Source organism: Octopus bimaculoides, chromosome 2, assembly GCF_001194135.2.
Source record: "Octopus bimaculoides isolate UCB-OBI-ISO-001 chromosome 2, ASM119413v2, whole genome shotgun sequence".
Lineage (NCBI taxonomy): Eukaryota > Metazoa > Mollusca > Cephalopoda > Octopoda > Octopodidae > Octopus > Octopus bimaculoides.
Genome location: NC_068982.1, coordinates 95,870,254 through 95,887,966, shown reverse-complemented (window position 1 = coordinate 95,887,966; position 17,713 = coordinate 95,870,254). Strand labels below are relative to the sequence as shown.

At 35.4% G+C, this 17,713-nt stretch overlaps 1 protein-coding gene across 4 annotated transcripts in view; it reads right to left on the bottom strand.

Annotated features, from left to right (window-relative positions):
- Nucleotides 1-17,713, bottom strand: part of LOC106873218 (meiosis regulator and mRNA stability factor 1) — a 55,221-nt gene that overhangs the window by 27,841 nt on the left and 9,667 nt on the right. For 3 of the 4 annotated variants that reach the window (XM_014920473.2, XM_052978480.1, XM_052978478.1), the window contains 4 exons: nt 14,754-14,929; nt 9,732-9,815; nt 2,989-3,121; nt 2,495-2,670 (listed from right to left, as the gene is read on the bottom strand). In XM_014920473.2, the coding sequence (XP_014775959.1) occupies nt 2,495-2,670; nt 2,989-3,121; nt 9,732-9,815; nt 14,754-14,929 (569 nt within the window). The remainder of the gene's footprint in view (nt 1-2,494; nt 2,671-2,988; nt 3,122-9,731; nt 9,816-14,753; nt 14,930-17,713) is intronic. The other variant, XM_052978479.1, reaches the window with a different exon arrangement.

The window sequence follows — 17,713 nt, the reverse complement described above, 5'->3', positions numbered from 1 at the left end:
ATGAGTGGTTAGTGAGAGCTGTGCAAGCCATGTACAAGGACGCTGTCAGTAAGGTGAGGGTTGGCAACGAGTACAGTGAAGAATTCCAAGTAGAGGTAGGAGTCCACGAATGTTCAGTCCTCAGCCCCCTCATATTTATCATAGTCCTCCAGTCAATAACACAGGAATTCAAGACGGGATGCCACTGGGAGCTCCTCTTTGCTGATGACCTTGCCCTAATTGCTGAGTCACTATCAGAACCAGAGAAGTTTCAGGTGTGGAAGCAAGGACTAAAATTGAAGGGCCTTAGAGTCAACCTAGCTAAAACCAAAGTCCTAATAAGTAGGAAGGTAGACAAAATACAAACCGCTTCAGGTAGATGGCCCTGCTCAATCTGTAGAGAAAACATAGGTAGAAACTCTATAAGATGTATTCAGTGCAAGCTATGGACACATAAAAGGTGCAGCAATATCAAAGGAAGGCTAACTGGGAAGACAGTTTTTGTATGTGGCAGATGCTAAGGAGCAATAAACACTGAAAATGTGCAGAAAACAACCTTTGCCACACTCCAGGGAGAAAAACTAGAAGTAGTTGATAGCTTCCTCTACCTAGGTGACCAAGTTAGTAGCGGGGGAGGGTGCACTGAAAGTGTAGCTGCTAGAATAAGAATAGCCTGGGCAAAGTTTAGAGAGCTCTTACTTCTGATGGTGACAAAGGGCCTCTCACTCAGAGTAAAAGACAGACTGTATGAGAAGGTCAGTTTTGCCCAGATATGTGAACCTTCTTGAGAACTGCATATTGCCAGTCACCCCAGTTCTTTGTCATCTCCATGAGGTTCAAGGTGCTGAGATTATTCATCAGTTCATCTTGTGTATTCCTGGTTCTCCCTCTTCCACAAGCTCCATCCACATTAAGTAATCAGCACTTTATACAACTGTCCTCATCCATATACACCACATATCCATACCAGCAGTCTTCTTGCATACTACATCTGAATCCTCTTATGCCAAGTTTTTGTCTCAATACATTGTCTTTCATGCACACTTACATTATACGTCTAACAGAATGTTAGCTTCATTTCTTTCCAGTCTTTTCAAGTTCTCTGCATTTAAGGTCCAAAACTCATTACCATGTAACATTGTAGTTCCAATACAAACATCATACAATCTACTCTTCACTTGAACGAAAAGACTTGCTTCCAACAATGGTAGAAGCTCCCTCGACTTTTCCCAACTTCTTATTCAGGCTGCAATACTTTCAGAGCAACCATCTCCCTTGATAATTACACCCATGTAACAAAAGCTATTCACTAATTTTAGTGAGCCATCTGGACATTTAAGAGAATATTTCTGGTATGTTCATAAAGTATACTACTCCAGTGCATCTGTCACATCTGCAACTTACTTTGTTAGTTTGCCTGAGATTCCACTATATCTCCTGTGTTTAAATCTTACAATGGGTACAACATATGTAGTTTATACCTACTCCTTTTAAGCATATTGAGCAGAACCCTGATGATATCAGAGTCCTGTCTTCTTTCCTACTCACTAATACCATAGGCTCTGCCAAGTTTATCTCAAGACATCTTAATTCTTTGTTTAGTTTCCATGATTGAAATTTCCTCTAATTTTACTATAAATTTAGCTATGAGAACTAGACTATCAGCATATAGGGGTTCCTATAGACAGCCAGTCTGAAACTTGTAATAGCTTGCAGGACTATGAGGAAAAAGAGAGTGCTTAGCTTTGATGGAGTCCTACCTTCATGCTAAATTTGTCACTGTAATCATTATTGACTATTCATTGCATCATTGTACATAGCTTGTACAGCCCTCACAAGCCATTTAGCTACACAGATTCCTTAATAACCACCAAATACAATATAGTATCCTTTCAAATACCCTCTCCAAGTCGTCAACAAATACTAGAGATTGTGGTTTACTCTTAACTTTCTCTTCATGTCTTTAATAGCTTTATCTAACATGCTGCTGTCAGCTTGAATTGCTGGTACCCGAATAGGATCAGCATAAAGAAGCCCCTCTTTTTCCAAAAAATTCTCCACATTCAGCAACCTGCTATAAATGCACTTTCATACCACTTTGTCTTCCATATCAATGGCACTTATGCATTCATCATTCTGTAAACACTTTTCACCCATGATATCTTCCTTCTCACTAACAGTCTTGTAATTCTAAACATTTCATGCTTCTGAACTTCAGTTTGCAATCATGGGCAAGTCCCTTCCTTTCTGCCTCATGCTTAACCAAGCATCTAGCCATTTGATAATGCTCCCACTTGCAGATAAATATTCAAAGTGGAAGTTCTTACCAATGCAATGATATTGTAGCTTCTGTTTTTAATTCTTGAAACTAGGGTGAAAATTAATACGTTGTAACATGCCACAACAGTTAACATGTTCTTTTATGTTGGTGGTTAACAAGATTGACAAAAGTTTATTTTGATGCTGAAAGGTTGGAAAACAAAACAAAATCAAGACAAAACAAAAAAAACCATACCTCATTAATGGGATGCTGCCTCTATGTTTCTCTAATAGAATTTTCAGCTGGGATGCCAGATCAGTGCGTCTGATTTTCACATTTGGGAGAAAGTTACTTGAAAGCGTTTGCACTATTTCAGTCATACTTCCAATACAATGGATCGGACAGATAGAAGATTCTAGAGAGTCTTGTATCTGGAAAATAAGTTTACAGAAAATTCATAGGCATGTTAATGAAGACCTATTTAGAATTTAAGAACTGTTTTAGTGTGAATGAAAGAAACTTTTTTGATAAATATTTGTATAATGCATTAATGTGATATAACCCATCAATGAGTAATTAGAAGTATTGACCTTAGAAAAAGAAGGAAATGATTATAGTAATATTCATGACTTCTACAAAGCATACTAGCAAATTGAATGAGATGACAGTTGGGAATGAAAAAAAATGCTAGAGATAATAATCTAAGTGTAAGGAACAATTAAGTTAAAAGAGGTAAATGTTAACTTTACCTTGGTATCCTCTTTTTGAGAAGCAATAAATGATGCTGTTAAATGAACCATTCTTCCAGCTCCACCTTGCTCTCTAATCTCAAGAATGCCTTTCATTTTATACAATTCTGATACAGTGATAGAACGGTGATGCCTGTAAAACAATGTAGAATTCAATTAAAATGAGAAAGGTTATATTTCATGTTAAAGCAGTTGTGTGATTGGCAAAAGAGTAAAATGAAATTATTTCAGATATTCACAATTATAACTAGTTTATTTCAGACTTTCAGAGGGATATTTCTATGTTATTTGTACACTATGTTAAAAAAAGGAGTGCAATGCCTATCAACTTTACTAAAACGCTGACACCTGTTGAGAAAATATGGGCAAAGAAGGAATTCCAAAAAGTTGCAGTCGAATTTTTAGTGAGTATTGTTTTTTTTTTTAAGGGGGGGGGGGGGCAAGAAGAATCAAGTGAATCATTATAAACAGTTATAATACTTGTAAAAGAGGCTTTTAGATAAGTGATTCTGATATTGATTTGGATATTAATTTCCAGCACTAAAAGTGACCATATTTGCTCAAAAATAAAGGATTTCCATTTTAAAATGGCTGTTTTATGCAATTAAAAAAAAAATTTTATCCAAAATTATGTAACAATAAGAAACTACTATAACTATTACAACTATAACGTTTGAATACAATATTTTCTTAAATTTTCACATATTTGTTAACAACTGAAAAAGAAATTGTTTACATATAATTTCAATTATAATTTAGTTTCACATTAGGGCTGAAATCAGTTGTAATATTTCAAACCTAAAGAGATAAAGAAAAAAAGGCAATTATAGGATTTGAACTTGGAAACAAGTGTGCTGTAATGCATTTAGAGTAAGCATTCTCCAGATTTGGTATTTGTTATTAACTAAAGTGGAGGCGCAATGGCCCAATGGTTAGGGCAGTGAACTCGGGGTCATAGGATTGCAGTTTCGATTCCCAGCCCGGGCGTTGTGAGTGTTTCAGCGAAAACACCTAAAGCTCCATGTGGCTCCAGCAGGGGATGGTGGTGAAACCTGCTGCACTCTTTCACCACAACTTTCTCTCACTCTTTTTTCCTGTTTCTGTTGTGCCTGTAATTCAAAGGGTCAGCCTTGTCACACTGTGTCACGCTGAATATCCCCAAGAACTACGTTAAGGGTACACATGTCTGTGGAGTGCTCAGCCACTTGCACGTTAATTTCACGAGCAGGCTGTTCCGTTGATTGGATCAACTGGAACCCTCGTCGTCGTAAGCGACGGAGTGCCAACAACAACAACAATTAACTAAAGATTCTTTTTCTAGGGAATGTTCTCCACCTACATTGAATTAATAATTGTTTAAAATTAACACAGGTGGGAGAGAGAAATAAAGAGGGAGAAAGTATTCTCATAGCCTATTATTTTCTGTTATAGTTTAGAGAAAATGAAATTGAAAATTTAATGTAACAACAAAATGAATATTAGCACAACTAAAATTCAGAGGGAGTGTGCGAAAATTTAAAGAAATGAAAGAGTAGCCTATAGCATCTCCTAATCAATATTAGGAAATAGTTTCTATCTAAAATACTGAAGGACTTCTAATTTCACATTCTTTCATTCAAATTAAATTACAATCTGTTTTGCCACAACAATATAGGCACAGGAGTGGCTGTGTGGTAAGTAGCTTGGTTACCAACCATATGGTTCTGGGTTCAGACTCACTGCGTGGCACCTTGGGCAAGTGTCTTCTACTATAGCCTCAGGCCGACCAAAACCTTGTGAGTGGATTTGGTAGACGGAAACTGAAAGAAGCCCGTCGTATATATATATATATATATGTATGTGTGTGTATATGTTTGTGTGTCTGTGTTTGTCCTCCCAACATTGCTTGACAACTGATGCTGGTGTGTTTACGTCCCCGTAACTTAGCGCTTCGGCAAAAGAACCGATAGAATAAGTACTAGGTTTCCAAAGAATAAGTCGTGGGGTCGATTTGCTTGACTAAAGGCAGTGCTCCAGCATGGCCGCAGTCAAATGACAAACAAGTAAAAGAGTAAAAGAGAGTAGCATCAACGAACTTAATGTATCTGATTCAAGAGTATTGAAAGGACACAGAAAATGTTAAAATTATCATCACTATTATCATTTTTGAAAAAGGTTCTGTAAATTCATTTGTGCCTTAACCATGAAAAGAAGTTTTGCTCATTCCCTCAGGTTTGACCAACTACAGTTAGAGATACGAATATATCTGCCAAAAAGAAAGAAGTTTCAACTACTTCAACAAATTGCAGACTTTTTGCACTATAAATATTTGATTCTAGTCATTAATTGAAAAAAATCTAAAATGTCTTAAAATTTACTAAGAGATGACCAACAGAAGAAGGATTTAATGAACTACTAAAGGTCTTGAAAAGTTATTGAAACAGTATTGTCAGGAGTAAAGTGGTTGATAAAGCTATGTGGCATTTACCACAATGTGCTGTCTACCTGGAATATTTGCATTGCTAAATAATGTTAAATAATAGCATAATGACATACTTTGCTATATAATCCTTTTTACTATAGGCACAAAGCCTGAAGTTTTGACGACGGGGTGAGTCAATTGCACTAACCCTAATGCTTGACTTAGTACTTATTTTATCAACACTATAAAGATAGGCAAAGTCACTCTCAGTGGAATTTGAACTCAAAATGTAAAGATGGGATGAAATGCCACTAAGAATTTTGTTTGGTGCAGTAATGATTCTCTATGTAATGAAGGCTGTTATATGAAGCATAAGGTATCATAATAGTGGGATATTTTTTGCTTAATTTATCAATGGTTAGTCCTTAACAAAATTGTGCTACTTGAATAATAATGACAACATCACATCCTTTACATCTAAACCCTTTCATTATAGTTCAGTAGACCACTGTGTGGCATTGATAGAATTGCCAAAGTGGCCTCGAAAGAAATCAATACAGAGTTAAGGCTATAGTCATTTTGAACAAGGTGAAAATTAAGTTTAACCAAATCAACCTATTTCAATGATTAGAAGGTTATCAATAGATAACATTCTATCTCAGTTTCAGGGTAAGCACATCCAGTTGTAAAACACTTCTTTATAACTGGGCCACTTCAACCTATGCCTGTTTACCAAACCCACCCACAAAACATTGGTCAGACTGGGGCTATAGTAGAAGACACTTGCCTAAGATGCTTCACTGAAACTAAACCTGAAACCATGTGCTTGCAAAGCAAGGTTCTTAATCACACAGCCATACCAGCAATAGTTTAAATAAATTTTAATCAAAACCTATCAGAAAGGACTTCAATGATAGTATTCTGAGATTCAGGTGGTGAACTGGCAAAGTTAATTGAGCATTGGATTGAATACCACAAAGTATTTGTTCCAAATCTGTGCTCTAATTTCAAATTCAGTTGATAAAAGACATGAACCACTTGAGGTTGATAGATTGGCAGAAGTGTGAGAGCATCAGATGAGATACCTTGTATCTGTTTCAGCTATTTGCACTTTGCCATAATACCTGTGAGAACAATGATAAGCTGTATCAGCCCTAAAACTTGCCACCTTTCCTTCAAATCATATGAGGGGCATGAAGAGGATAGACTTGTATACATAGGCAATGGCTAGTTTTCCACAAAATACCTTGTTCAGGACTGTATATGCTGATGTAGATAAATGATCAATACTGACTAATAGAAGCTTCAAGTTGTTTAAAACAATATATTACTGTCTATTTTCCCATGCTTGTATAGGTAAGATATGAGTACACTGGTACAGAATTTTCTACAGTTGGATACCTTTCTTGATGCCACCCCTCACCTGTTTCCAAGCAAGGTAATAATCTTCCAGTCTATCAAACAACCAACATCCTGAACATAATTACGTGGAGAACTGGAAACAAACAATACTGTATGAATAAGCCTTTCGTTTCATTTACAAAGGTTGCACATGTTAAAAAGCCTGGACATGTTTTTGTGGTGGACTGCAAGCAAATGACACCACAGTGAAGCCATTGTTTATAACCAGTGAACACATGTAAAAATGTTGAAAATAGGAATTCACACATACGTTTTCTTTAGCTTCCATTTACTAGACCTACTTGGCCCAGGGCTCTAGTATAAAACATTTGTTCAATGCACCACACAATGGGACAGACCCAGAACCAAGTGGTCAGGAAATGAACGTTTATCATTCAGCCTTGCTCACACTTGTTAAATATATTTTGGATGAAATTTAATTTCAAACCAGTTCTATAGTAGCCCTTCTAACTGTTCTAAAAATGGAAGAAATTTTGTTACTAGTTTAAGTTCTTTTCTTAATTTTACAAAGCGACAACACAATCTCAGACAGTTTTGCTTGTCCTGCACAATGTAGCTGTCAAATCTCAAACTATGGTTTCATAAATATCCGACCCACTCGTTTTTGGTCATAAATCATTATCTGACACCTCTGCAATTAGAACTGACATCAAACAATTACCAGAAAGGGGAAAGGAAAGAGAGACAAAGAGATACAGAGGGAGAAGGAAATGGATAGCGAGAGGGAAGATATACAAGGTGTGTGTGTGTGTGTGGGGAGGAGTTGAGTGGGAATACAGAGAAAGAGAGCGTGGGAGTGAAAGTTTGTAAATGAGTGGATATTTATGGATTTCAGTGTTAGAGAATTTGCATATGATGCTGCTGTCTAAATTTTAAAACTAATTTTCATTTAATGCTAATACCTGAAGTACAGAAAATGCCAGCTCTATTAGAATTTCTTAAATTGGTTATAATTACTATGTGTAATTTTATCAGCAAAGTCCCTGCATTACACCAGCTCACACACATTTTGATTTATTGATCTTAAATCAGAAGTTAAAAAAATCATACAAATGCAGACACTTGACTGCATGTTCGCATAGGTCAGAGAAGGCTGAGCTGGTTCTGATTTCAACTTAAAACCCCTTTGTAATAACTAATTCCTTTAAGAAAGGCATGCATAGTGAAAAGTCAGAATTTTCAGGCCTCCTTAAAAACTTGTCAATTTCCTTTATAGCTAAGGAAAAATTGTGGCTACTTTTGACTCTTTTCAAAGACCAGTGAGCGAATTATTTCAAAGTAGCCTGAGTAGGCTCAGCTGAAAGCACCCATGGACTAGTTGATAGTCTTAAGCAATATAGTCAGTCCATCATCGAAATACAAGAATGGTTCCTGATAGGTTTTAAAAAAAAACCTATTCAAGAAGCTGTGAAAAGGGAACCTGAAACCATGTAGATGTGAAGAAAAATTCTTAACCACACACCTATATTTGCACCCATATAAAATCAATTTTTAAATCTTTGAGTAGCCCTAGCTAGCTGTTGTATGGTATGAGAACGATACATTTCAAAAAGTTTGGAGTGTGAATGGCAGTCTGGAAATATTGTGTCTATTTTGCTTCCCAGTTTCTTGTACAAAACCCTGGTGGTTGTCAGTGCAATATGCAAGGTGGACTTGATGAGAGTTTGTTGCAAAAATAGTTTGTTACACAGGAGTCATTAGAAATGATCGAATTAGAACCTAGTCTGCTTCCGGTCAACAGTGTGGCATTGTGGTTAGCATAATTGTATACTGTGTTGAGATTATAGCTTTTCAGTGTATCCAATTTTACATCAGCCAGCCAAGCAAGAACATTACAATACTTCCTCAAATTTATGGCTTTACACCTATCTTAGAAGGAAGCACTAGTAGTTAATATTTTGATACACAATGATTTACAACTTGTGGAAATGACATTGATGGCCTTGTAAGGGTTAGCAAATGTTAATTGAAATATCTTTAATTAGGAAATTGAATTAAGTTATGAACTGTTTGCTGGAAGTTGGTCTATGATACTGTCTAGTAACAAGGGTCTATATCTAAGAGATTAAATCATAGCTGATACTGATACATATTTCAATTCCAGAAGAATGGCAAATAAAGTTAACTGAAATTTTGTGAACAAACTCTAGACACTAAATTATATCATCTGTGCTATAATATTAAGCATTTCAATCTCAAGTTGAAATAATCATACACACTAATTATGCATCTCTTACTAATTACATGTTACATCCTGGAAGTTGTGATAATTACATTGCTCACATTAAATATTGCAGACATTGTTATTTGTGTATTCAGTTTAATTACAATCAAGATAATGGATAAGCTCTATTTGTAATCCTATCAGACTTGAAAGATAACCCACACATCTCAACACAAGCATTCTCTTACACAAGATAAATACAGAAAGCTGTTTCTTATATTTTCTTGGTAAAATGCTGAACTACTGAAAATGTAGGGCTGGGAATAGGTCTTGAATGTTGGAAATGAACAAATTGTTGGATCACAGTAGGGATCATTGTATACAAAGCACAAGAGAAAAATTAAAAAAAGGAAGAAATGCAATAGCATTGCACAACCTTTATTTCCTCCCCTGCAACAATGATACATACATGGCTTTACCCAATGCCAAAAGGAGAGAGAGGCATGCAGCTTCACTTCCACTCCTCATTGCACACACACACCCTTCACTCTGCTGCCTCTACCAGAGAGAGAGAGAGAGACAGAGAGACAGACACATCCTCACTCACCACTAGAGTGTCATACAGCTTCTCTATTTACCACCACAGCAGAAGACAGTAACGTTTATTCAGCAAACTCATTCAGAGTAAGGGCATCACAACTGATAATAAATTTCACATTAACAAAAATAGATGTTAGATTAAAATATGTATCTTACCTTCTGTCAAAGTGTTCAATGAACTTAAACAGTGGCAAAACATGTCCTTTTGCTTCTTTTAGTATGGCTATTGCTTCTGATCTGCTTGGAACAAATTTATATATCTTCATAAAGTATTTTTATTACTGATGTACACAATTACATTGAATTGTCAATCATGGTAAGTTATTTTTCTCAAAAATTCATTGTCATACACTAGATTATTTACTTTAATGAATATCAGAAAACATTCTTCAGTCTTGCAAAAAAATACCTTTGTTAAAGACATTTTTTGTAGTGGAGAAGGAGCCATGTCCAAGTTGGTCGTTGGGTGCCTTAAGTAGAGTTTGCTATATTCCAAGCATTTGGTCCAGGAGTTGTCATGACCTTTCTTTCAATGCACCGCCACCCTCTTACTCAAAATACATAAATCCAGAAGTAAAACCTCCAGACAATTTTCTCTCCAGTGTCTAAAATCATTCCACTCTCAATCCTACTCAGACCATAAAACCTAGTCCTCTTTGAGACAACAACTATAAATGCAAGCAATAAAAACAAGTTATCAGGATTCAATTCTCCCTCCTTCACTCCCCCAAATACAGCTGCATCTTTTATTACTCTTCTAATTCTTCAAACCACCAAAATCCTTGACCCTACCTCCTCTTGCACTGAAGACATCTTTCTTCATTTCCCTCTAAAGTTGTTCTTAGTGGCTTTAACATTCACAACTCCTTGTGATTCTCTCATTTACTCCACATTGATGCCATCTGTGCAGAATCTGAACCTCTTGCCAGCATCAATTTGTCTTACCCACTACATGTGTCCCAGATTGATACCCAGACAGTCAAAACACCAGTGATCTTTTCCTCTTTTCTAAATCTAATTTATAGCCTGAATCTAATTTATAGTCCTAACAATGTCTTTTCTAGTAAATCTCAAGCACTGTGCTCCAGAACTTGCCCCTCTATTCACCAGGCTCTTTAATCTTACTCTCTACAAGGATCTATCCCTTTCTTTAGAAACATGCTACAGTGTGTCCCATTTTCAAAAACAGCACCCTCACTGCTGTCTATTGGAATTTTGCACTCACTTCTAAAATCTTAGGTAATGTAGAGTCATTAATGCCTCTCCAACGACTTTAATCTTCCTCTTAATGACCACCAATACAATTTCTGTAAAGTCAGATTCACTAGTGGCTTACTCAATCACTCATCAGTTGGCTCTTGAACAAATTTGGTGAAAGCAATGTGGTTGCCCTTCATGTCAGCAAAAGTTTTGTCTGTGCCAGGCATGTGAATAAGAAAACTGATAACCTATGGTCACCACATGTCTCATTTCTTGGATTGAAAGCTTCCTGTCGAATTGCAGTGTTGCATGTTTTGATGGAGCTCATTCTGTTCATCATTCCGCTTATAAAGGCATTTTATAGGGTTCAGATTTATCTCCACCCTCTTCCTTCTATTCATCAATGACTAACTTGCTGTCACATCCAACAACACCTACTCTAATGTAGATGACACTATCCTTTATTTCTCCCAACATTCTCTAACTACACATCATCCATTACAATCTCAAAACTATATGCCAAAACTACACCAGCTCCTTGAACAGAGACCTCAAAAGCATCCTCTAATAAAGGGATGCCAAATGTTACTCATAAAAAAACATCATTGCATCACACTCCATTTAACTTGAGCTTTGAGCTTTCACAACCACTCCAATTCTTGGATATCACTTTTGAGGAATACTCCCTAGAAAAGTACACCCTAACCACAAGGCCATATCCCATTGACTGGCTCTTCTACTGTACCTGACCTCACCTCCAGCCATTGCAACAATTGTCCTGCCACTGAATCAACATAGGAACCAGAAAAAGTGAGGGTGAAAGTTCATAACTCATTATCACTTCAATCAAACTTGTTGTACAAGTCATTAATCATTGTTCACTCCCCCCTATTCAGGTATGATTGCAAGCACACAACTGACATCTGCAACCAAAGACTGGATAGTCTGGTAGCACATCTGCAACAATGAAACACCTTCACTTCCATGGTTTCAAGCACATGGAAGTAGCAGCACAGGTAAGAGCAATTGCATTTCTCTGGTCCTCCTCATGACTGCATCCCTTTTGGAAGGGCTGCATAGTCACAGACTGATTACTGATGGCTGAAACTTCTTGGACAAACAGACAGTGGCCTTTCATTGCTATGGTCAAGGTATCACACATCCCAAACATCTTCCTATCTTAGGATGACTAGATGGCCCTTGTTGGAAGACAGACCAGCAGCAAGGTAAGTGGTATTGTGTCAGTGATCAAATGAATTGGTAATACTCAGAAAAGAGAAGAGAATTATTTCAAATATGCTTTAAGTTGGAAAGTAATGAAGATAACAAGGGAGATTCTGCTCCCACTGTTTGACCAATCAGAAAATCACTCTTAATGAAATGAGATAATGTAGTCCTATGAGCTATGACATCTTTGGAGGGTCAGTGAACACTTTGGACATGGCTTCTTCAAGACCAAATCATTGACAAAAGGGTTTGGAAAAATATGGGACAGTCAAAGCTGGAACAGCTTTGATTTACAAGTCTTTGATTAAGGCTGATATGTGATTAAACAATAGCAAAAAGAGTCATAACAAACTATAAAAGTATTGACTTTAAAAAATTTTCATAATTTGAACAAAATCTTGTATGGAATGTTTACCAGAATGAATAAAATTTGCTTTCTTTTCAACATCACAAACATTTACCTTGTGCGTTACATGCAAATTTAAATGTTTAATAATTTGTAGAATTGAATTTCTTACGTGGAGTAAGATCTCAGGTTTAGGAAGAAAATGAATTGCTATTAGATTTAACAAAGAAAAAAGAAAAAAAAAAATCGAAAGATAAAAACTTTAGCATTCAACTAGAAAACATTTGCAGGTGTTTACATTGCCATCAATTTACTTTTGACTAAATATAATTATTTAAAAGGACATAATTGAATTAACTTAACATGTTACTGATCTAGGTAGAATTTTCATGTAATAAGATAAGTTACAATACTAAGAAGCAAATGGTTTAGTTCTTCATTAATCATTTTCTTCATCTACAGAAAAATTTTAACAGTTAATTCCCCAAATAATTTAAACCATTTTACTTATATATCATCATCATCATTCAACACTAGAAGGACCAAGTGTGTCAATTAATGCCTTTTGAAATCTTAATTGCACACAATTCAAAAACTGAATTCATAAAATTCAATAGATTAATACATTTAATAAAGGTTTTCTTTCTTTTCCCTTTCTAACTGGAATACATCTTTGCATCAATTGACACATTCTGGACCTTAAAGATAGGAGAAAAGTCTGGTCCTTCTAGTGTTAACATCCCTCCTCCATGATAAATATAAAGTAAACTATTTTTTGATAAGGCAGGATAATTTTCCACTTTATCACATAACCAACAGAATAAAACCTGTGTTATATATTTTAACTTCAGAGAAGTTAACAGAAAAAAAAAAAAAGACCCATGGCAGAACTTTGATACAAAACCAAGGAGTCCAAATGGTTGCAGTAAAGCATGGTGTGTTTCTATCCTTCCTTACTACCTATACATCATTTTAACCTCATTTCCATGCTTGTATGGGTCAGAATTCCTTGAGGCAGATATTCTATGGTCAAATACTCTCCCTGTCACCAAACCTGTTTCCAAGCAAGGTGATTCCCCTCCCCCCATTGTCACCATATGTTTTTCATAGGAGACTGGAAACAAATGACATTGCTTGTATGACAGAATACTCATTTTACAACTATCAGGCAATGTCAAAACAAGGCACAATCACAAGTTTCTTTCAGTTTTCATCGACCAAATCCACTCACTGATTTGGTTGGCTCAGGGTTACCGTAGAAGACACTTGTCCAAAGTGCCACACCATGGACTGAACCTGAATCCATGAGACTGCAAAGTGAACTTCTTAACCAGCCATGCCTGCATTATCATATCTAATTTCGCTTTTATTTTATTATCTATTTTTGCAAGATTCTTTTATTCTTTAACTCATTTCAGTTATTTTACTGCGGCCATGCCTAAGCACCACTTTAAAGGGTTTTAGTTGAAGAAATCGACTCCCTGCCAGGACATTCTTTATAAGTTTAGTACTTATTCTATCAGTCTCTTTTGCTGAACTGCTAAGGGGACAAACATACTAGCATCGGTTGTCAGTTGATGGAGGGGAGGACAAACACACACACAAATACATGACAGGCTTCTTTCAGTTTCCATTTATTAAATCCACTAATAAGGCTTTGGTCAGCCTGAGGCTATAGTAGACATTTGCCCAAGGTGCCATGTAGTGGGACTGAACCTGGAACCATATGGTCAGGAAGCTTCTTACCACACAGCCATGCCTGCATCTAGTATTAGTATAAGAGAATCTTACAAGTCTTGCACATCTAATAATTACTGCAATTAGCTTGTTGATTCAAGTTCATATGAGAAGTAGCAAAGTGGTGATGTGCTTTTGTTTTTTGTTTTTTCACCGTTTCATAACTTACATAACAGGTAAACATTATTTAGTATTTCATTGGTAGAAAGCTGCTCTTATATGTTAAATTAGACAATACTGTAGGGTAAACTTATCAAACTAAGTTTATGGTTCAGATTTTATTTGTGGTTGTAGTTGTATTGATTTCACCATCATTGTTAATATTATAAACTAGCCAGTAACAGGGCCACTGTCTAGTCACTTGACCTACAAGAAATAGGCGAATCTTCCTTATACTACACCTCTGAACCTGACGACACACAATGTATTCCCAGATATGAAATTCTTAAGATGAGATAGTCATGGCTGGAATGCTTTTGATCATAGGTCTGTTTCTTTAGGCCTCACCTGGGGTCAAACAAGATCGTGTTACATAATTTCTTATTCCCTCGATAAGCTACTTGTCTAAAAAATATAAACAAAACATTTGAGGTTAATTTAATAAGGAAGTTTATAAATTAGTTTAAATCTGTAGGACTCTTTCTGACAATGAAAAAGAGAAAACATACCTTATGCTAGACTGATTCAAATTTCCTTCAGACTTTAAACACACATGTACTCTTTTATAACCAATTTTCTTTCCATGAAATTGAGATATGGCAAATCTGGCATCATCAGTTGTTGGTACCCGCACAATGGCCAAGTTTGAATTATCAGATTGTGCTTTGACTGTTACATCAATAACCTGATAAACAAAATACAATGAAACTAAAGCAGAGAAAAAAGATTAGATAATGTTATACTTTGGGTGGGTCATTTTGACAACACACTGGTTGTTGGTCACTTCAGTATTATGTCAAAATTTTATTACAATGTGGCCTTTCAATAATTTGTTTTTAGTGGCTGAATAACCTTCTGAAAATACCACGTTGGTAAAAAAAAAAAAAAAAAAAACTTGCATAAAATAAAATTGATTTTACTGGAAGCTATGATTTGGAGCCTAAGCTTTTTGCTCACCAAACTGTATACATCATACAATTATTTCAAGAGAGCTTTAGACAAAACTGAATTCAAGGAACTGTAGATGACTACATGATAGTTACATTATTTTTTCTCAGCTTCATAAAGTTACAGTCAGTATATCTAATGTAATATTTATCCATGAGAAACCCAATAAGCAAACTGAATCCCAGTGTTAGACCACCAAGAGTAGACCTCAGGATGGGCATCTAGCTTAAAAAAAAAAAAAAATGCCTCAAAAACTCCTGTGCAACCTATGCCAGCATAAAAAAGGGAACATGGTATGGATTTTATTTTCTTTTTGCAACTAGTTAAGAAACAGGACTTGGTAATTGTTTGGTCAAACCATGCTAAGATAAATATTCTATCAATTAGATTTTTGATTACTGAGCCTACTTAAGTGAATTAAGTAGCAATTTTATACAGCAATAATACAGAAATAGTTGTCAGGTCAGGACCAATTCTATTACAGGCTGATGAAAACTTGCTACCAATAGCAATACTAACTGTTCATAGTTAAGTGGATGGTGAATAAACAGTTCCCAAAAGAATTTTCTCAAAGAGTGTGTGAACATCCAGCAGAATAATAAAACCAAACTTATCAAAGGCAGATGAGCTTCATTATGGCACCACACCTTGGGGGAAGAGATAGATTACCAAACCCATGAAGCAAGTGAATGAAAGTTATATCAATATTTAATTCTATACTGAACATTTTTAAAGATATGTCACTTTTATGATTCTTGTAGAAAATTTTTATAACAATTGTATTACTTTCCACTCATCTCAATTGAAAGTCAAAAACTGAAAGGAATATTGTTAAAAACAAAACTGAAGTGCCCCAATGGCAAAAATGCTATGAGAATGACTTGACAGAAATAATGTACTGAATATTGACAAGAAAATGAAAAGCAGTATTTTAAAAATATGTTACCTTATAATTTTTCTATTATTTGCATTATGTAGCCATTACAGCAGTTTCATGAAATCATAGGAAAAAAAAATGGATGTAAAAGTCTTTCATCAGATCTATGATTTAGCCATTGACAGTAAGTATCAATACATTAACTATGTCACATTTACAACATAGCAAACCTATATCTCAAAGACTAGCCTTCATCTTCAAGGATAGAATTCTCTATCTTTCCAACAGTTGCTAACATACATTGTAATACTTCTCCCAATCCAAGACAGTGCTGTTGCTAATACATACATAAACCACATACAAAATGCCATCTAATTAATTAGCATAGAATTTTCAACTTTTAGTTCACAAATGTGAAATCTCCTCACTGTCTTCACTGCTATTATAGTGGCTTCTATTCTTTGAGCTGGCCAGTTTTTATTTACCCACATCTAGGATTACCTGACTCTTGCATACTCCTGTTCCCCACCAAGCACTATCACCAATTGTTCCTATCTAGAATATGAATACTCAGGAATTTCTTCCCTGCCTATGTATTTCAAGGACCACATCAGTCACCAGTTTCTCCAGACAATGTATAACAAAACTTAATGGCTAAAATTATTACAACAATGTAATTATTTTAGTCTCAGGATTAAAATCTCAAATCAAATCACTAAATATCTGAAACAAAGATATTTTATAAATAGCACTGTAAATGTGAAATAAATACTTTTAACTTTATCACTAACTTATACCTATCTTGATGTATATGCATATAGGAACTCCTCAGATCAGCATGTGTACCATATACTTGACCCATATTGTCTTCCACTGGCATTGTAGTATCAATAGCCATCATTCACTAATTTATTCATCTTTTGCTATCCACCACTCTCCTATTTCCATTCTGTCTAATGCTGGTGTTGCAATAAAATGCATATTGTGCACTGTAAAGTGGTTAGCATTAGAAAGCACATCCAGCTGCAGAAACCAAGGCAAAAATGAAATTTACATGCAAGTCATTGTTCTCCAATCCGTTTAAGAGAGCAATGACCTGTCCAACACATAATAGTATGAAAAATGAATGTAAAATGGGAATGATGATAGTGTATGGGAATTTGTATGACACCCTAAATATACATCCTAATACTTCTATGTTTGTCTTATTACTATAAGACAACTACATCTGTGTGTGTGTGTATATATATATATGTTCGTTTTTATATTTGGCTCTCCTCAGACACAATAATACATATACATATATATGTGTGTGTATATATATATATATATATATATATATATATTACATGGAAAAATGCAAGCATAAAAAGTAATATTCTTAAGATTATAAACCTGTAAAAGTATAGGACAAGCTATTACTTCTAGTAAAGAATACGAAACTTATTCTTTACTGTAAACCTATCATCAATGACATTCCAGCCTTCAGCAAACCGTCTTTTTAGGGATAACGTAGGACATTACATCCAATGGGCATGTGATTTAGGTTGCTATTTTTAGCATGTCGAACGACCAGGTCGAGGCTCTTTCATCAGTTCGATTGCGTGATGAGGTTTTTTTTTACATGTGTAAAATGTATATATA